The following is a 22,129-nucleotide window of genomic DNA, read 5'->3' on the forward strand; positions in this document are numbered from 1 at the left end:
TAATCTCCCTTGGCGACCTATCCGTCGAGACCCCCTGTTTTACCGGATGTACCACCCATGTATGTATGAGTAAGTGAGTGAGTGAGTGGGTATGGTTTTACGCTGCTTTTAGCAATATTCCAGCAATATCACGGCGGGGGACACCAGAAATGGGCTTCACACATTGTACTCATGTCGGGAATCGAACCCGGGTCTTACGGGTGACGAGCGAATGCTTTAACCACTAGGCTACCCGACCGCCCCTGTATCTATGACAATAAATACAAGACGGAACACAGAATGTCGTTCTCCATTATCTATTCGTCGGAGGCAGCAACAGCCTAGGGCTAGTTCAAGTGCTACAAATCATTCTTAAAGCGTAAGAATATTACATCGCCCACCATGTTTCCTCTAAGAAGTCAGGTGCCTCTTAGAATGGTCTTTATTTTTGGTTTAATATTTTTATTTTTAAATGCATTTATATTCCTCACCTATCCTGGTATTATTATCTGCTCAAATGTGGTTTATTTGTCCCCTGACTTGTGGCTATGTATGTATTCCAGTTATCATTCTCAACTCCCTGGGGAGTATACAATCCAAACTGCGGCACTATCGCACATTGGGTACCCATTCCCTGCTGGATGAACAGAGCCCATTTCTGGTGTCCCCTGCTGTGATATTGCTGGAATATTGCTAAAAGCGGCGTAAAAACTAAACTCACTCACTCACACTCACTGGGTGAACAGAGGCACATTTGAGGTTAACGTTTTATGTTCAGGTTAAGAGAATGAGGCCAGTGTTGTTGTATGATCATTGCTTATTTCTGTCAAGGTGTTTCATTTTGCATACTGGTAAATTCATATTTGAGATTTTGAAAATAGTAAGTTGTTTCCAGATGGTGTTTTCATACAAATATGTCATAACCTTACCAATCAGAGTTATTTTAATTATTGCAACAAACCCACCAGTTTATATCAGTTTGTTGGTTTGTGTTTATACCCATATTTAGTAATATTCCAGCAATTGATGATAGTCTGTAAATATTTGAGTCTGGACTAGACAATACAGTGATTGATATCATGAGCATTGATCCGTGCCATTGAGATACAATGACAGGCAGTCAACCAAGTCACATAACCTGACCACCCGGTCCATTTATGACCAGCATCGGTTGATGGGGACCTATATTCTCATCCGTAATCTCCACCATGTTTCATAGGTGGGTGCTTACAAGAGGAAATATGGTAAACAAATTTTACCTTGATCAAAGACAGGACAAATTTAATTTGACATGATGCATGTTTTGTACCGGTTCCATGTGGTGAGAATTGGGTTTGTAGGACTGAGGTGGCTCAGCAACTCTTGGACGGAGAATGTGAGAAACACAAATATGTCATTATGGCTATGATTAGTTTTTATCATGTGCTAATCAAGTGTTAGTGGCGATAATCTTACAAAGAAGGTAATTATGAGAGGATATACAATGTAATCTGGAGAGTGCGATGTCCAGTGATGAGGGGAAGGAAGCAGGTTGTTGTTCCTCGTGTGAAGCCACGATTGTCGTTCTACATACAGTTCAGAATCACTTTCATGCTTTCATAGGCCTTGACACCTAATTCCAAGAAGAAAGTGTGAAATATGTGCATGTTACACCTCAATAACCAGAAGCCCATGTCTCTATGTCATAATTCACGATGGATGTTTCAACTCGGGATGTCATCGTATATCATCCGACAAATGGATTGAACCCTTAAGACCTAATGATCTGGCTTGTGATCATGAATCTTTTATAATCAAAGGTTTTATGAGAAAAACTTGGCTATGCCTTAACACTTTTATACATAGTCATGTGTAACCATGGTAACACACCTTAAGGTCTAGGTGGTCTTGGGCATGGTGAGTTCAAATTCCAGGCTCACCACAGTCATGAACCTTGACCTGTCGTCACCATACCTGTGCTTGTGGGTTTCACCGAAGTGGGAAACGTCTGAGACTTGCGTCACTTCGGGCTTTCCTCCCACATTAAGCTGACACGCCGTGATATAACTGGAATACTGTTAAAAGCAGCGTTAAACCCAACTCACCTGTGGTTCTTGTGTTTCACCGAAGTGGTTCATGGCAGAATTTCTTACGAAGAAACTTGTAGCTCACTCAAAACATTAAGTTACAAAATAGGCTGTTATACAGGGTTAGAAATTGGCACAAGTCATGTGCTCCTTGCCAAACTGCCCAATAGTTAAGGTATCATAAGGACTAGTAAAAATTTGCCATTTTTAAGGGTTTTACAAAATGTTTTCATTATAAGGACTAGTGGACCAAAAAGGTTAGTTTCTACTGCTGTTAAACATTATGAACATGGACATATGATCATGATGCATGTATATGGACACACAAGTTGTGTTGTTAGTTGTTCTCACCCCAGGGCCCCCAGTGGTTTGTTTGTTTGTTTGTTGTTTAACGCCACACTCAGCAATATTCCAGCTATATGACGACAGTCTGTAAATAATCAAGTCTGGATCAGACAATCCAGTGATTGACACCATGAGCATCGATCCACGCTTTTGGGATACGATGACATTTCATCAACCAAGTCTGTGAGCCTGACCACCCTATCTCTTACGACAAGCATAGTCACCAGTTATGACAAGCATGGGTTGCTAAAGACCTGTTCTCTACCCAGATCTTCACGGGTCGGGCCACCAGTGAGTATGGAAGGGCAGACTAGATCCCCAGTACAGCTTGGGCCACGCAGCTTTCATTTTCAATCACGTGCCCTCGCCCCTACTAAAAAGCAGCTGGAAAATAAATAAATAAAACGTAAACATATTAATTTTCATTATGTCTCCAATTTGTAACACAGACCCTCTTGCACAACATGTTATATATAAATTCCATGTCTATATCACTATCAGTGATTCAAGAAAAAGCTGCAGTTTTAACTCCACGGAAGAATGACCTTCATATGAATATATAAATGATTGACGTAGCTATTTATTTTTATTTCGAATGACCTTGTGTGGGAAAGCTTGAATAAATTCGTGAAACATAAAATTTAAAAAAAGTGTGGCCTTTTGTCATAAGGGCCAACAGATAAATAGAGGTTATCACGCGAGTGTGTTTGGGGATGGTAAATATCCTGCATTAGGAATAAACATTGTATTTAGCGAGCCTTGGATATTTAACACACAAGCGTGATAACCTCTTTATCATATAATGTCATTCTTTAATTCTGTGCTTTAAAATCGCTTTCCCTCTCTCACAAACATTACCGAAATATTGCGAGTTTTCCTGGAATGCGCGCATTAATATTTATTACGTCACAGGGTAAGTGATGTGACAGTGACAGTAGCCAATATAGTTCTAACTGAAATCTGTTTCTTACACAGTGGCAAAGCAACATATACGCAAAACAACAGTTGTTTTTAATTGTCTTTCGCGGCAATCCATCAGTCTGTCCAGTAGCGTAACTGCCCTTTGTCAAAGGGAAGCTACTCTAACCCTAGTCTATGAGACATCACGGCCACGATCAGACGTTGTTGACAGTCGGTCTGTCCTGTCATAACATTAAGAAGTGTAGTCAGATGTACAAACAGCGACAAAACGAAACAAAGGTAACGATTCAAACATATTTCGGCCAAATCCAACTATTTTTATTTCAAGGTTTCAAGCCGCAGAGGTCTACAAGCCGTGATATGGCTACTGATCCCGCTTGGCTATGCCTCGTGCCCTCGCAAAATTGTTTCGAAATTTATATCTCCAAAGTTGCCAAATCTTATAATATGCCTTAGCTACGTCACAGTTAGACACTGATTTTCAGTATATTAGACTGTTCTTTTGATAATGATAGCAATTATCCCTGTAGTTTATTCAGATTCCCGATGGTTAATTCTGACTCGATCGCCGAACGACGAGGGCGACGCCATGTTTGTTTATAAACAGTGAAAGTAGTCCTACGTGACCTTTGATATTTGCATCTCTATCCGCATATGACCCCAACGGATATCGTTTTTATCCGTTGGATTTATCCTGCCGAGAAACCTATCCATTATATGATAAACCTGTTTACATTGTGTCAGCTGAGTGAATCTGCAGTGTGGTTTCAGGGATCTACTTCACTGCCAGTGGAGAATAGACACGAGTGATTAACATTGTGAGTCCATGGGGATGCAAAGTAATATGGCTGTTTGATTCATTGTATTTATTAAGAAGGTTATAAGACTGCATGTTACTCATAACTGGCGTTTCTGTTCTTGTAAGAAATATGCTGACAGTGGAAGAGTTTCAATGGTTGATACTCTTCAGTTAGACATTGAAATCCCCATCTTAAGGTTACTGAACATGAAGCAGTTAAATTCATGGAAATGAGGTGAAGCATGCCACACATTGCCAGTCTTGGACCCCTGTGTTTATGCCTTGAACCCTCCAACATTGTTTAAGAATTTACTTCAATATTTTTTTGCGTTTATAGATGTATAAATGTTAAAATCAGTGTCTGTTAAGGGATTGGCCTGAATATTTTTTCAGTTTATATAAACATAAATTTAGAAATCAAATTGCTTGGTTAGACAATGCAATGCCACGGAATCACTTGTAATTTATTCATTACGGACTGGATGTCCCAGACCCAGGTGAAACTCTGAGATTGAAGACAGACAGATCCAGGTGAACCCCTGAGTGAGTGAGTGAGTGAGTATGGTTTTACGCCGCTTTTAGCAATATTCCAGCAATATCACGGCGGGGGACACTAGAAATGGGCTTCACACATTGTACCCATGTCGGGAACCGAACCTGGGTCTTCGGCGTGACGAGCAAACGCTTTAACCACTAGGCTACCCGACCGCCCCGGTGAACCCCTGAGATTGAAGACAGACAGACCCAGGTGAATCCCTATGATTGAAGACAGACAGACCCAGGTGAACCCCTGTGATTGAGGACAGACAGACCCAGGTGAACCCCTGAGATCGAAGACAGACAGACCCAGGTGAACCCCTGAGATTGAAGACAGACAGACCCAGGTGAAACCCTGAGATCGAAGACAGACAAACCCAGGTGAAACCCTGAGATTGAAGACAGACAGACCCAGGTGAACCCCTGTGATTGAGGACAGACAGATCCAGGTGAAATCCTGAGATTGAAGACAGACAGACAGATCCAGGTGAAACCCTGTGATTGAGGACAGACAGACCCAAGTGAAACCCTGAGATTGAAGACAGACAGACAGACCCAAGTGAAACCCTGTGATTGAGGACAGACAGACCCAGGTGAAACCCTGTGATTGAGGACAGACAGACCCAAGTGAAACCCTGAGATTGAAGACAGACAGACCCAAGTGAAACCCTGAGATTGAAGACAGACAGGCCCAGGTGAAACCCTGAGATTGAAGACAGACTGACCCAAGTAAAACTCTGAGATTGAAGACAGACAGACCCAGGTGAACCCCTGTGATTGAGGACAGACAGACCCAGGTGAAACCCTGTGATTGAGGACAGACAGACCCAAGTGAAACCCTGAGATTGAAGACAGACAGACCCAAGTCAAACCCTGAGATTGAAGACAGACAGACCCAGGTGAACCCCTGAGATCGAAGACAGACAGACCCAGGTGAACACCTGTGATTGAAGACAGACAGACCCAGGTGAACCCCTGAGATTGAAGACAGACAGACAGATAGACAGACCCTTGTGAATCCCTGTAATGGAAGACAGACAGACAGACAGACCCAGGTGAATCCCTGTGATGGTACTCATGGTATCAGTCAGTGGCATGTGTTGCCCAGACTGGATTATTCACAGGTGACAGTAACATACCTGTGATATTGCTGACTGTACGGACCACATTCAGCTGCTGACTTGACCCAGGGACCGAGGAATGTAGCACAGGCGTGGCATGTGTAGAGGACATGCTCCTGGGTGGCTGGGAACATGGTGAGCAAGACCTTTAATCCAGGAAGTACATGTATGTCATGGAGATAACAGAAATAAATTAGCTTTAGGATCAGTGAACGTTCTTATAGGAACACTGTGCTCCACAACCTTGTGTTCATTTCTAGCATGTGTAAAACTGACAGTGTTTGAGTTATTGACGTAATCCTCAACTGATGCATACATTAATGTACATAACAGTGAGTGAGTGAGGTTTAACGCCACTTTAAGCAATATTCCAGCAATATCATGGTGGAGGACTCAGAAATGGGCTTCACACATTGTACACATGTGGGGAATCAAACCTGGGTCTTCGGTGTGACAAGCAAACGCTTTAACCACAAGGCTACCCTACCTCAACTAATATGCATAATAAACATTAAGGTAGCAGACAAACATTGAGGTAGCAGACAAACAAGGCGGTAATTTACGAAACTTAAATCAAACTTGTTAGCGCCATGTCCTGCTTTAATGCCACAGTTGGAAATATTCAAACTATTTACTGAGGCTTTGCCTCAGACCAATGATCCATGTCATTGAAGTGTGTTTGATACTCAAAAAGTAAAGCATAATTATTGAGATGATGTTGATAAAGATTGCGACACATTGCTAAATACCCCAATACAAATACAGGACGTACAGACAGCCAGTACTGCAAGCAAGCTGCACAAAGAGCACTATTTCACATCCCAATGTCTTTAAAGGTCAGTAGAACAATGGCTATGTAAGTAGATATATAAGTATTACCAAGTATAACCGTATTCAACGTAATAAGCGCCCCCCCTCTAATAGGCGCCCACGGCAATATTTGCTAATATATTGGCTAGTGAACAATCCCAATTAGCACCCTTTCCAACTGATCAATGTATACAAGACTTATTTATTTGCGTATAATACACACTCGTGTGTTATATGCACACTTAATTATGGGGAAGTTAATTTTGGAAAAATACATCTGTCGAACGTAAACATTTCAGGCTGTCAGCATAAACCACGAAATTTATCTTTCAACTCCCCTTATTCATAATTTTGAGAGCGCCCTGGGCGTTTATTATGTCGAATACTGTAATTCGTATTGTGTGCATTTGATATTTACTGATTTACTGACTAGCTGACATTTACCAATTTTTTATTAAACTATCCAATATTGTTTCTGAATTTTATTGAATTATATGGAGCCAAGACGTTTATAACAAATAAGTATGAACTGTGTTAGATATGACTGACATTACCAGTGACTAAATGAGATTTGTTTCACACAATCGTGATAAATAGAAAATGCTGTATGTTATGTGGAATGAAAGAAAACAGGTTTTCCTGTCATAGTGTACAATTAATAACATGCCACAAGATGCTCAGTCACAGATCACTAGATTTTGGATGTTTAGTCTTGTTTATTTCCAGGGCCTGTTAAGTAAGTCATTGATACTCTTTAGAGCATTACCGCCTCCGTGGTCTAGTGGTAGAGCGTCCGCCCGGAGAGCGGAAGGTCCAGGGTTCGATCCCCGGCAGCGTCATACCAAAAGACTTTAAAGGTGGTACTTGTTGTTACCCTGTCTGGCGCTCGGCATTAAGGGGCTAAAACAAGGACTGGTCGGCTCGGAGTCAGTATACTGTGTCTGAGTGGGGTATCCATGTTAAACTGCGGCATGGTATCTCAGTGAGCTAGCACTTTAAATCAGCATCAGTCCAGAATAGTACAAGCAGCCACACAAACACACACACGTACATGGACGTTGCTATAAAAGTGCAATAATCTTGGACCCGACGTTAAAGCCCATTTCACCTCACCTCTTTAGAGCAGGATGTATTTTATGGTTGTATGTGAGTTGGTAAATTATGATATAGCAGGTTCTTATGTGTCATGTTTGATTATAAAGTGTCTGTCATTTCCTTATCTGTTGTGAATGTCATTCCCCTCCTTAACTTTTCATTTCACTTCCTGTTTCTGTTAGCCGCTTTGCGTAGGAGAACTAGTTATTATCCCAGTTCATGCGTTCATGTCCAGCAATAGAAACTAACATTTGTAGTCCACTAGTCCTTATAATGATAACACATAGCAAAACCCTTAATAATGGCAAATTTCTACTAGTCCTTATGATACCTGAACATTTGGGCAGTTTGGCAAGGACTACAGGACTAGTGCCAATTTCTTACGCTGATGTCCTATAAAGAAAACAGCATTTTCTAAATCAGACCTGCTTTAGTTTAGACATGCATTATATGTGAACTATTGTATTTGTAAGTGAAATTTGATGTTGAACACAATGAATATAATGCAGAAACATTTGACATGTTACTTGGTTCATTGAATATGTTAAAGTTGTACATTATATCATGATGTTTCTAGGAGTGACTTATACACTGTGACTATATAGGGTTTAACACGACTCAGGAATGTGCAGCCACTATGCACAAGTGTAAAGAATGGAAACAGAAAATAACATATAACGCATCCCAAGGCACAGTAGTATTCAATGAACCATTTTTTAGTAGTAGGAAATATGAAGGTCCTGTAATTAAAGTAATCATCAAATCTTAAAGTTCAGTACACCATTTCAACACTTTACAGGACACTCGCGAAGAGCTGGGGTACAATTGGTCTTCAGCAACCCATGCATGCCATGAAAGGCAACTGTGCTTGTCAGACTAACGGTCAGATAAGAGGCAACTAACGGGATTGGGTGATCAGGCTCACTGACTTGGTTGATGCATGTCATCGTTTCCCAATTGTGTTGATTGATGCGCATGATGTCAATCACTGGTCTGTATGGTCCAGACTCGATTATTTACAGACCATCATCATATAGTTGGAATATTAGACAACAAACAAACCAAACTTTACAGGAATGTCATATTTCCTGTAAGGATCCTTGAAATGAATTATTGAGTATTCCTGAACCTCTTGTCTAGCCCAAGGTAAAGCCCTGAACATATTTTATTGTTCTCTATGTCAGGGTATGTGGTAAGTGGAAGATTAACATCCTCACTATGGAAGTGCAATGTCATGGCTATCTGGCATAGGACCTTATTACTTGTGAAAATATTTAGGCAGTTTAAGGACAGATTCTGTCATAAGAGCCACAGTTCTCTGTGCAGAGAACAGTCCATTTGGTATTCCAGTGTCTTCTGATTCTTATCATGCTTATTGTCCTTGACAACAGGAGCCTTCAATCCAGGAAGTACCTGTATGGCATGGAGATAACAGAAATAAATCAGCCTTAGAGTCAGTGAACGTTCTTAAAGGAACACTGTGCTCCAAAACCTTGTGCTCATGTCTTGTCTCATGTGTAAAACTAAAATGGCACCAGAAATGGGCCTCACATATTGATCCCATTTGGGAAATGAACCTGGTTTTCTACATAACAAGTTCTGCCTTAACCACTCAGCTATGCCACTGTCCAGTAGTATATGAACCGGTGACTACCAACTGTGAAGATCCAGGGTAGAATAGGTCTTCAGCAACCCTTCCTTGTCATAAAAGGCGACTATGCTTTTCGTAAGAGGCGACTGATGGGATCAGGTGGTCTGGCTCGCTGACTTGGTTGACGCATGTCATTGTATCCCAGTTGCGTGGATCGATGCTCATAACATCAATCACTGAAGTGTCTGGTCCAGACTACATTGATTACAGACTGCTGTCACATAGCGGGAATATTCCTGTTGGGTTAAACAACAAACAGGCAAGACCAGGGTGGACCAAATCTCAGGGGGTATTCGGTGTGATCATGTGACTTCTCTGCTGCCTCCTCAGTATGGGTGTTGCTGACTTAACACAGACTTCACACAGACTTCACACAGACTTTACACAGACTTCGCACAGACTTCACACAGACTTCACACAGACTTCGCACAGACTTCACACAGACTTCACACAGACTTCGCACAGACTTCACGCAGACTTCACACAGACTTCACACAGACTTCACGCAGACTTCGCACAGACTTCGCACAGACTTCACACAGACTTTACACAGACTTTACACAGACTTTACACAGACTTCGCACAGACTTCGCACAGACTTCACACACACATGGGAAACCTTACCTTCCAGACAGTTGGGAACATAGTATTGATCTTGTGTGATGTCACACCATATATTCATTTCCTGGGGATATAGAAGATCTCGTGGTAACATTGAAACAGAAACACTTGAATCAACAAGATGTCACAGCTTAAAGTACAATTTCACTGTAATGAATGAAGAATTTATTGTTGTTTCTGGAATCAAGTGATTGTGGAGGAGTGATATCATTGAAGGCTGCACAATGAGGATGAATAGTGTGATTTTTGTTTAAATGGGTAGAAATGGGATATATTTGTACCCTTTTAAATGGTACTTAGGACATAGATCTACCACTAGTTACTCATTGATGAAGTACGGTAGTGATATTGGTTCAGATGATGATGATATGATTATGTTGATAGTGGTTGTGATGATGGTGGTTGTTGATTTTGTAATTTTCGTTGTGATGGTGTTGGGAGATGATAATGATGATGATGATGATGATGATGATGATGGTGGTGATCGTTGTGGTGATGATGTTGATGGTTGTGATGTTGATGGTTGTGATGATGATGATGATGATGATGATGTTGACAATGGTGCACATGTTGACGGTGTTGACGATGATGATGATCGTTATGGTGATGATGTTGATGGTTGTGATGATGATGATGATGATGATGATGATGATGATGATGATGATGATGTTTGTGTTGATGTTGACCATGGTGCACATGTTGACGGTGGTGCTGATGATGATGATGATGTTGATGTTGATAGTTGTGATGTTAATTGTGGTGAGGATTATGTTGACGATGATGAGGATGCTGATTGTGATGGTGATGGTGATGATGTTGATAGTTGTGATGTTGCTGGTGGTATTGATGTTGATGGTGGTGTTGATATTGTTGGTGGTGTTGATGTTGATGGTGGTGTTGATGTTGCAGGACATGGAAGAACCACACCCTCGGGGAGGAGATGATTCGCCAGCTGGAGAACCAGGGGCTGCAGATGGCAAGGGAGAAACAAGACTACTTTGGTGAGGATTGCTGCCAGTGTCACGTACCTTAATGACGCATTGCTGTAAAACGTAATAGGAACATGTGCACATAATCTTGAAGTACCATCTTATAAATGTGTGTCTCTGTCCATCCGCATCAGATCTAATCCTTTCCCCATCTATCATATAGAATAAACAATCCCTCCACATCTGCTTGGAACAGTAATGTAGTCACAGGACTGTATCTGTTGTACGGGAGATTGAATTGGTGTACTAATCAGTCCATAAGTATTTCAATGTTTTTATTTCAGATCGCCTTCAGAGTGAAGTGTGTGCTTTGTCAGAAGAGCGAGAAAGAGCAGAGGTAGGAAGGGAAAACTTATATTATTCCCCCTGACCTTTTAGGTCGGAGGTATATAGTTATACCAAGGTTCCGTCCGTCTGTTCGTCCGTCCGTTCGAAAACTTTGACCGTGCGATTTCTCTTAAACTATTCAGTGGATTCATCTCAAACTCAGTACATATAATGTGTGTCATATGGAGGGGTGCAGTCAAAAGAAAAAAATTGTTTTTTCTTAATTTTCCATTTTTTTAATGAAGTTTTCAAACCCTAACCCTATCCACTATTATTTAATTTGAAACTACTGACACACTAGGCGGGTCGGGGGTATTAGTGAACTATGCTCACTTTTGGCCTTGTTCCTTCAACTTAAGCTTCAACTTTAACATAGTTAATACACCCTGTAATGATGGCCCAAAATGTTGCATCATCAGCATTTTCACATCATCGCTGCCGACAATAACTTGGTTACATCTTCAAGCTGCATAACTCATTAAAATGTTTAGAACCATGAAGATTCTAGGGTAGAATAGGTCTTCAGCAACCCATGCTTGCTGTAAAAGGCGACTATGCTTGTCATAAAAGGCGACTTTGCTTGTCATAAAAGGTGACTAACAGCATTGGGTGTTAAGGCTTGCTGAATTGGTTGATGTACGTCATTGTATCCCAATTGTGTGGATCGATGCTCATGATGTCAATCACTGGATTGTCTGGACCAGACTCAATTATTTACAGACCACTGTCATATAGCTGGAATATTGCTGAGTGTGGCATTAAACAACAAACAAGCACAAACTTTAAAATGTTTATGGCAGTACACTGCAGTACATATCACAGTACAGTACAGGCCTAAGTATCGCAGTATACTGCTGTACAGTATCCTCGGCTAAACACAGCCCTACTCAATCGCCATTGTGGAGCGACATTTCATTTTGGCAATAGATTGATGTTAAGAGGGCTGCAAACCAGCTGTTTCAGTCACTAGTGGTTACTGTGATTTGAAACTTCTGATTGATCAATCAGGATCCAGAATTTATCCATTTCATGGTTGAATTTTGAGTAAATTCTGCTGATCACATAAGTAAAACTGTTTACATGTAGTGAGACGTCCAATTATATCTGCTTCCCTTTCTGTACATAATAACCTTGCATAGTTGACCACGTTGCTGTGTTGTAGGAGTTGGAGAGAATCAACCAGGAACTGGAGAAGGAGAGGCAGAAACTGGAGAAGTTCACTCAGGATATCAGGGAGGAGTATGAAAAGATACGAGAGTGAGTGGGATATCAGGGAGGGTGTGGCAAGATATCAGGGAGGGTATGGCAAGATATGAGGGTGGGTATGGCAAGATATCAGGGAGGGTATGGCAAGATATCAGGGAGGGTGTGGCAAGATATCAGGGAGGGTGTGGCAAGATATCAGGGAGGGTATGGAAAGATATCAGGGAGGGTGTGGCAAGATATCAGGGAGGGTGTGGCAAGATATCAGGGAGGGTATGGCAAGATATCAGGGAGGGTCTGGAGGTTTTGGGATTGTAAATATCATGTATGAGGAATAAGGATTGTATTTAGCGAGCCAAGCCTTGGGTCATTCTACTGAATCAGTTCAAGGGAGATAACTCTGTTATTCTATAAAATGGCAGACTTTATGTGTGGGCACGTCTCTATGTGTGCCTGTATCTCCATGTCTGCAGTGAGCTGGAGGAGACTGTGGACACGATGCGGATGTTGGACGATGACCGCCAGCAGCTCTCCGAGACACTCAAAACACAGTATGACCAGCTACAGGTACTGCCTTTTTTCTTTTTGCCATTCTTCCCTCTTTTGCTCAATGGTCAAATGGTGTCTTTGGAAGTTGCACACAAAAACTGAATTGTCTTGTATGTGTCCAGTGCAGCATCCACATAAGATCATTATTGTTTCTGCCTATTGCTTGTCCATGTATAAAGGTCTTGGTGAAAGATTGGGTTTACAGTAAACATGTTTAAGTTTATGTAAAACATTATTTCCAGGCCTTACAACCTTCAAAATATCTGTTGATAGTTCAACAGTTCAAAATACTTATAGCTATGCATACTTTTTAGATCTCCTAAATGACCCCTGCATTGCTGTTGTGAAGAAAGATAGTATGAATGTGACCTGTAGAATGTTTTATGCAAATATATAACAACAGGTGGTAGGGTAGCTTAGTGGATAAAGCATTCACTCATCATGCCAAGGGCTCAGGTACCATTCACCACATGGGTACAATGTGTGAAGCCCATTTCTGGTGTCCCCTACCTTGGTATTGGGGGAATATTTCTAAAAGTGGCATAAAATCAGTCAGTCAAACAAACAGACTGAGAAAATTCACCAAATTCCTGAACAACATGTAGTTTGCCTGTTACATTTGGCGCCTGTGACGCGTCCCTTGCAACAATAAAAAACAAATACCGCTTACAGCATTATCAGCAATTGACAGTCTGGATTGTCTCCCCTTGACTGTTAAATTATTGGACACTAAAACAGATGCCATGGCATTGGCGTTTAAATTAAAATAAACTAGGCTTTATTTCTTACAAAAATCAGTCAGTCATTCCCTCTAAAAAACAAGTCAGGTGAGCTACAGTGCCCCATGACACTGCTTGGGGAGAACTATGGCCGGGTGTCCCCACTACAGAACCAAGGAGCAATACCTTGCATGTTGTTTGTTTGTTTGTTGTTTGACGCTGCACTCAGCAGTATTCCAGCTATATGACAGCGGTCTGTAAATAATCGAGTCCGGACCAGACAGTCCAGTGATTGACATTGTGATCCACACAATTGGGATACAATGACATGCATCAACCAAGTCAGTGAGCCAGACCACCTGATCCCATTAGTCGCCTCAAACAACGACAAGCATAGTCACATGTATGTGGATATTTCAGGGACTTGCCATGGAAAAGGAGAGAGTGGAGAGCGAGATGAAGCACAAGGAACAGGTGGCCTCCAAGGAGAAGAATGACCTCTCACAGGCCACCACAGAGCTCAGCTCCAAACTGAAGGAGATCGAGATGAAGACTGATTCATTACTGAAGGAAAAGGCAGAGGCTGAATCTAGGTGAGTCAGGATGCTTATCAGAACTATTGGGATTGGGTATTTGTAAGTATCATTTGACTCCCTGACTTTTATGATTATGCATTTAAATTGCTAAAAGAATATGTTCCCCTTTTTCAGGTTAAAAGAAAACGAAGAAAAAGCCTCACAGTTGGAGGAAGAGAAGCAGAACTTCAGTGAACATGCACAGGAGCTGCAGTCTACAATAAAGGTAATAGAAACATTTGACAATCTGAGACCCCTTTCAGTATAGTGTTGCCAAGTGGTCTAAGTATGCTGTGCAGGGGTGCCTCCCTTGGCCATGACAGGACTCACTGTGTGTGTGTTATGGAGATAGTGTTGCCAAGTGGTCTAAGTATGCTGTGCAGGGGTGTCTCCCTTGGCCCTGACAGGACTCACTGGGTGTGAGTTGACATCTTAGATTTGCCTCTAATGATGATTCTTCATCACCATTCCTGTGGATTTGTGCTCTTGTAAACTACCACCATTAACTCACTTGGCCATCAACTCACCACCAACTCACCCATCCACAAGGCACCAACCAACTCACCCATCCACTAAGCCACCAACCAACTCACCCATCCACTAAGCCACCAACCAACTCACCCATCCTCTAAGCCACCACTATATGGCTGAAATAATGCCGATGCGATACATTTTAACTCACTCACTCTAAGCCACACACAACTCACCCACCCACTAAGCCACACACCAACTCACCCATCCACTAAGCCACCCACCAACTCACCCATCCACAAAGCCACACAGCAACTCACCAATCCTCTAAGCCACCCACTAACTCACCCATCCACTCAGCCACCTACCAACTCACCCATCCACTTAGCCACCCACCAACTCACCCATCCACTCACCAACTCAGCCACCCACCAACTCACCCATCCACTCAGCCACCCACCAACTCACCCATCCACTTAGCCACCCACCAACTCAGCCACCCACCAACTCACCCATCCGCTCAGCCACCCACTAATTCTCTCAACCATAAAGCCACCCTCTCAACAAAGCACAACACACCCCACTAACTGATTCCACTACCTGTTGCTACATCAGAGGGTAGTGGTTTCCACGGTCACTGCACCAAGGAGTCCCGACTCTGATGCTTCTGTTTGCTTGCAGGACCTTGTCACACAGAAAGAGATTACAGAGAAAGAACTCAGGGTGAGTAACTTCATCTCATACGATAGCGATGTCTGCAGTTTCTAAAAGTACGAAGGTGACTGTTACATTGTTTCTAAGATACTCCGACTGTACTTTATTCTATACTCAATGAGTTACATCACAATGAGCAGACGTCAAATTATTTCCCATGATCTAGAGTATCCATGGTAACATCATTCTATCATTAATGTCAATCAAGATGGCCCATCCACAATTATCAATGGGTGAAATAGTTCATTCAATTGAATATTATTCCCTGGTACGAAATAAGGCAAGATGATTGTCAACAATCTCTAATGCTGTAGGGTTAACCCAAACCTATTCAAATGATAAAGTTGTCTGAAGCGGGTGTTGGCTCCAAAGGAATTGTGCTCGTCTCTGGAACAGAGAAATAAGAAATCATTGTGCTTAACTATAGGGCCAAACTGTAGTTTATTACACTACTCCATCTGTAGCATTGACATTGAAGTAGGACTTTGTGTGTTTGTTCACTGTATAGAGTAAGAAACATACAAAGAAATAAAATGAAAATATCTCCATCTCACTCATTTTGATGAAGGAAGGAAAGAATATTCATATGGGAATATATTCCAGTGCTAGTAAGATACTGGCTGTGGAAATAGTATCCTTGCGAAACAATCGGTTCCAGATTAAGATAAGTGTTATCTTCTCTTCAGTGGGACCACATCCAATTTCAAAACACAGTAGGTTTATCTCATGATTCGGGGTAGTCGGGGAGCCTAGTGGTTAAAGTGTTCGCTCGTCACGACGAAGACCTGGGTTCGATTCCTCACATGGGTACAATGTGTGCAGCCCATTTGTGGTGTCCCATGCCGTGATATTGCTGCAAACCAAATTCACTTACTCACTTGTCTCCTAATTCACTGACTGACTGTACCTTGTGCCCCAGGAGGAGATCAGGGCGCGGCTGTCCGCGGAGACAAAGCTGCAGGAGGCTGAGCGGTCACTGAAAATCCTTGAGCGTGCCGTCGCAGACAAGACCAACAACATCGAGGATGACGTCAAGGAGGAGATGACTTTCAATGTCCAGAAACTCAAACGTCAGTTACTTTGATGTTCCTTTTCTGTCTGGCTTGGTGATGTTGATTACAGAGTAGTGCTTTGTTGGAATAGAGTTCATGGTAAACAGGCTTCAGGAATATTCTAAATGACTTCACTTTGCATGTGTTACTGCTGGAAAGTAGAAAGTTGGATATCACTTTTCTTGTCAACAATGTGAAATGACGTTTCAGTACAGACTAAATCATTTTTACCGAAGTATATCTCTGTGTCAAGTGTCTGCCTGGGTTTCAGAATGTGGCCACTGACTTAATATAAGCAAGAATTATTCATATGTACAGAAATATTCCTGATATTCAAGGACTGAAACTGGTAAAATGGAATGGTTTGTGATTAATACAAGATCGACTTGTTGCTCTTGATAACCAAACACGGGTGAAAGATATTTTTTTCAAAATTTAGGACAAGATTTTCCCTCCTTGAGAAGTGGGAAGCAGGGTCGGCTCCTGAGGCATATTAATAATGCTTTGGGAGAATATCAGTTCTTGCAGGTGTAGTGATATCAAAAAATTCAAATTTAAGCATTTTTTTGCCATTTTGTGTGTGAAGTTATTATTCACCTTGTGCTGTTTCAGAATTCTTTGAGGATCTGGCAGCAGAAGCTAAACTGTCAGCAGATCAGCCAATCATTATGAAGAATGCGGTGTGTGCCAGGAAAACAATGGCTAGACGAGCCAAAACAATGAAATTTACAAATCGAAAAAGATCTAGCAGTAAGTATGTTTATAATGAGGTGAACAGAACTGCAGTTTTAATGCAGTGTTCCAGTTGCTTTATTAATCTTAAATGTAATTTTAGATTTTAGATTTGTATATACATATATTTTTTTATATCATATGCGAAATACAGGTAATATATTTACAAATTAAGAAAGTGTTTTGTAGCTTGAGTTGTATTGTTAAAGTAAGGGAGGTAACTCTGTTTTTCTAGACATCATACAAAGTTGATTATTGTTTTTTTATTCTCAATTCAAAGTTTTTGGTTTTGATCTTACTTATCGTGTCATCTTTTTCTTATCATGTATTATATATTTTTTTTATCTAATCATTCTGCTTCATATTAACATCATTAAAGAAATATATGCCTTCTGTTTCTAATATCTTCTCACATAACTTTCTTTATGTCCAATCTCACTTACCCGGTATCTTAGGCCCCTCTGGAATAGATTAGGTAGATCCCCATTTCCATTGCTTCTCTTAAAAGATGACAGAAATGGGGATTGGGTGGTGACAATGGCCTGTTACCATTGGGTATGGCTAATACCTTGATTGTCGATAACATTAGTGTCATCACACCTCAGTGGTATGGGTGTGTCACCACACTGTCCACCCTGGTTTGTCTGCTCCAGACACGACCCAGGGATTTGTCTGGACCTCTTCAGAAGCCGATATTCGACCTCAAATCCGCAACAATTGTCAGTAAATATTCACAAATGTGAATTAAAACATTTATGTAAATATAGTTATAACTAATGTGACTTTTATGCCATTGATAACAGGACCAAAAAAGAGGAAAAGGCTTAACTATACATTATTTTATTGAATGCAGTGTTGAATGCCTCTGGAAATAAGAACTTCCCAATAATCCCAATAATCCCAAGTTTAACCAAGTAACAAGTCTTTCCCAATTTGCCTGCTAATGGCACTGAGTTTGGAATCTTAGATAATCCCTGTAACAATGATTGAAATGTTGCCGTCCAACAGCTGTGATTCTTGCTGACAACAGCGTAATTCCCCATTCCTTCACTCAAGTAACTCTCTAAGAGTGTGGTGGATTATTAAGCTCATCGCTTTACTAACAGAGGTTCTGTATATATCTGACTTTAACATGTATACGCCTTACCCTCATCTCTCACAATCAGGCTCCTTATCAACATCTCTAGCTGGGTCCTTGAATGTGGCGGCATCTGACACGATGCTGTATAGCACTCTTACCATCTAGGTAACACACCTGCCTTTTGTTGTGTCTGCTCATACTAGTAGCCGTGCTACTACTTTTGCTCTAACACCAAGCGTCAGCTGGCACAATAACTAACACTTCTGGTCAGGTGTTCTGTTCATGGTATGGGATTGATCAACTGATGTTAACGAGTTTTGTGTACCTGTAATAATTAGAGGTGTGATGGCAGGTGCAGATCAAAACAGGTCAACCTCTATTATATGTCATGTTATTAAGAAATTAATGTGTTGCCTATACAATTTTATATATATTATTAATTATGTATCATATCCCTATCAGTCTGGAAGCATGCTTGATGTAGTTTGGTTAGATATTAAAAAAGTGTTTTTTTTAAAAACAAGGTAATAATTGTTTGAAACCAATGCTCAAAAAAATATTTTTTTAGACCCTTTCTGCAAATAAAGATATACTGATGTGCTCCTTTGAATACATATTTATGTGTTTGTTAATAATATTCCCATAAATAATTTAAAAAAAAGAAGATGTTTAACTATCTTTATATTTTAATCTTTATTTTCTAAAATTGACAAACATTGATCCAAGCCTTAGTCAGAATGGTATCATTTTCACGACAAATCTTATTTTTCCACCAGCTTTTCTGATTGTGGTAAAGGTACGCTTAGACTGATGCGACATTTTGCATGATTCCTCTGTGTATATATGGATGTATGCGCTACTGCTGCTGCTGCTGAAGCTGGTGTGGCCCAAGCCTGCTGTGTTGTTACTGTCACAGGACTTAGGGCTGCTTTAGTAGCAGGGTATATGTCTGACGATTCTGGAGTTCCACATTTCTGTCTTTTCTTGTTGGACATCTCCATTTTGGCTGCTAAAGAAGTCACTTGCTCCGTAAAGAACTGAATGTCCTAAAGAACTTTGAGACTTAATATATTTGGGCTTCAGGCTTTCTTTCATAGGTTAATCTCTTCTTGATGAACATATTTTACTTTGCTTTTAGACATGAAGTAAATACACCTAGGCACCAGCACACGTTTACAACACTAAACACATGCCACCAATGTGCACCTTTTGTTTCAAAATTGTCCCCCTGGATTTAAAGTTTGCTTTTGGACTGAGTGATTATGTCGATTGGTATTCATTTCTCAGTGGCATACCTGTACATGACCATTATTCATCATAAATGGAATGAAAGTTAATGTGAAATTTTTTTTGGTTACTGTCAAAATTCTGTTTAACGATTATTCGGATAAGTTTGAATGTATGTTCAGTTTGCGTAACAAGTAATTGCTTGTCAGCCTGACTTGTTTAGTCAACTGAATGTCCAGTGATTAAAGAACAGTTAGTGGGCTCTGGAATCTGAAGCAATAGCTGTTATTTCTTGCAACTTCACTTGAAAACAGTTAAGTCTTTAGAGATAGTATAATCAGATTATGTTGTAGGTGCTTTAATTTGAGACTTAATGACAATATATACTACTCTGAAGAAGTTAAGGAACACCCATAACAGATAACTATAGAAGTATGAACGAATCGTGTGTTCTTTAACTTCTTTTGAGTAGTATATATTCCTTGCTCTTTTTTTTCAATTAGACTTTGTTTACAGCTATAAGACGGTTATTTCACAATAATTTGAATAATAATGCATTTAAATGTCACAAAAATGAAGTCTACTTATTACATAGCTCACACAACGGAGCACTCTAGCACACTAAACATTGCACATAGGAACAGAAAGCTGGTATCAGATCAGCTTGATGACACATTATTTCAGAGAGGTACAGTCGGAGAATTCAATACAAAGCAGGCAAATTTTCACATTTCATTTTTGACATTTCTCTGGGTGGTAATTAATAAGTTGGGTGCCATATATTATAATTTGTCAAGGGTTTATGTATAATTCTATCCTCATTGACATACATGTCAGGTAGAATGAGGCAACCCATTACACAGAACCAGACCACTGCTGTTGTTCAGTGGGGGCGGTCGGGTAGCCTGGTGGTTAAAGCGTCCGTTCGTCACGCTGAAGACCTGGGATCGACTCCCAACATGGGTACAATGTGTGAAGCCCATTTCTTGTGTCCCCCGCTGTGATATTGCTGAAATATTGCTAAAAGCGGCATAAAACCATACTCACTCACTCACTCACTCACTGTTGTTCAGTGCTTCCTCCTTATTGCAGGAGTCTTTGACAGACATTCTAGTTCTTATGGTACCTTTAACATGAGGCAAACTCACTCTGTCTATAAGGTATGAAGAAAGACTTACAAAGATATTTTGAGTAACCAGTAAAACTATATATAGCTGAAAAAGCAAAAAAATACATCAGATGAAACCATTTCCTTTGCTTAAACCTGCCACATCACCTTCTGTAGAGAATTATAGTCATCACCTTCTCCCCCACAACACCTTCATCTCCACTTGATTTTTAGTGTTGCCACTTCCATCTAAAACACATGCAATGCAAGTGTAATCTTTTAGCGTAGATCTTTTTTTCACCGTTACCTAAGAGAGGGTGGCCAGCCAGTCGTGCTGCGTTGCCATGGAGGTTTGTGTTTTCTAACATGACTGACGCCAAGTATTATGCTTGTTGTTGCTGATGAGTTGTTCAAGTGTTTTGTGTGTGACAGTCTTTCAGGTGAAATTCTGATCCAGGAATTCGTAGGTACCTATAACCAATGTTGTTCCAGTTGAACTTGCATGGACACTGTATTCCACAAGCTAATATGTATATACACATGTACATTGATGTTAAGTGTCACTCCCTTGCAGTGGTCACTTGTGTTGAGGACAAAATATGTTGATGTGGTATCCACAAAGTCATTCTTGTTCTAAGGTTCCGAAAGGCCTGTTGGAACTAATTGCCCATACTTCCTGTCGACTCCATCCACTTCAAATAAAAAATCATGATAATAGGAAAATCTTCAATGTGAAATAGATTGCTATCTCTAAATAATATGTAAGAGTATTTTTGTAATACAAAGCAGGGTATCACTTTACAGAAACTACTTAAGAAAGACGTAGCTTTCACCAGAGACCATATATTGGTATATGGTCTCTGCTTTCACTGTGCAGAGCTGTATTATTGCTGGAAAAGCAGATAATGTTAACAGAATATTGTAAGACTGCATTTAGTGATTTCAGAATAGAATATCAATCCTAAGTTTGTGGATGAAAAAGGATTTGTTTAACTAAACATACTTCTGAAAATTGGTTAGGTATTTACAGTCTTTAGGACATAACATGTTTGTATGAATTTGCCCTGACTTCAGATAAGAATGTGAATCAGCTGTAGGAGATTAGCTTCACCTGGTGACCACTGTATGGGTTGATGGACTTGAGAATGTTGTGAGCAGGAGTCATTGTTTTGAAGTGTTTCCTATTCCCCCTAATCATCTGTGACATAATAATCATAGTCCCGCCTTCAAAACAGTGACGATGCTCCTTATCTAGTTTGTCAAATTTTCTGTTACTGTTATTTCATAATGTTTGAAAAATAGGTTACACAATATCATTTGTTGAAATTAAGTCAGTGACACTCCATTCACTACCTGAACAAGGATTTATTTTCATCACAGAAAATTTGACAAATGCTTCAGTTATTTATGAGAAACATCAAATTTGTTTTTTTTATT

General features: G+C 40.5%; 1 protein-coding gene across 8 annotated transcripts in view; it reads left to right on the top strand.

The window, feature by feature from the left end:
* Positions 1 to 22,129, top strand: part of LOC139443983 (pleckstrin homology domain-containing family D member 1-like) — a 71,887-nt gene that overhangs the window by 43,979 nt on the left and 5,779 nt on the right. For 3 of the 8 annotated variants that reach the window (XM_071224877.1, XM_071224878.1, XM_071224882.1), the window contains exons 5-13: positions 10,855 to 10,946; positions 11,219 to 11,271; positions 12,424 to 12,518; positions 12,938 to 13,031; positions 14,153 to 14,325; positions 14,443 to 14,533; positions 15,460 to 15,501; positions 16,412 to 16,562; positions 17,157 to 17,294. In XM_071224877.1, the coding sequence (XP_071080978.1) occupies positions 10,855 to 10,946; positions 11,219 to 11,271; positions 12,424 to 12,518; positions 12,938 to 13,031; positions 14,153 to 14,325; positions 14,443 to 14,533; positions 15,460 to 15,501; positions 16,412 to 16,562; positions 17,157 to 17,294 (929 nt within the window). Of the gene's footprint in view, positions 1 to 10,854; positions 10,947 to 11,218; positions 11,272 to 12,423; positions 12,519 to 12,937; positions 13,032 to 14,152; positions 14,326 to 14,442; positions 14,534 to 15,459; positions 15,502 to 16,411; positions 16,563 to 17,156; positions 17,295 to 18,442; positions 18,523 to 19,133; positions 19,154 to 21,124; positions 21,160 to 22,129 lie in introns of all 8 variants that reach the window. The other 5 variants (XM_071224879.1, XM_071224881.1, XM_071224884.1 and 2 more) reach the window with 3 other exon arrangements.

Source organism: Haliotis cracherodii, unplaced genomic scaffold (genome assembly GCF_022045235.1).
Source record: "Haliotis cracherodii isolate W230 unplaced genomic scaffold, xgHalCrac1.p SCAF_5, whole genome shotgun sequence".
NCBI lineage: Eukaryota > Metazoa > Mollusca > Gastropoda > Lepetellida > Haliotidae > Haliotis > Haliotis cracherodii.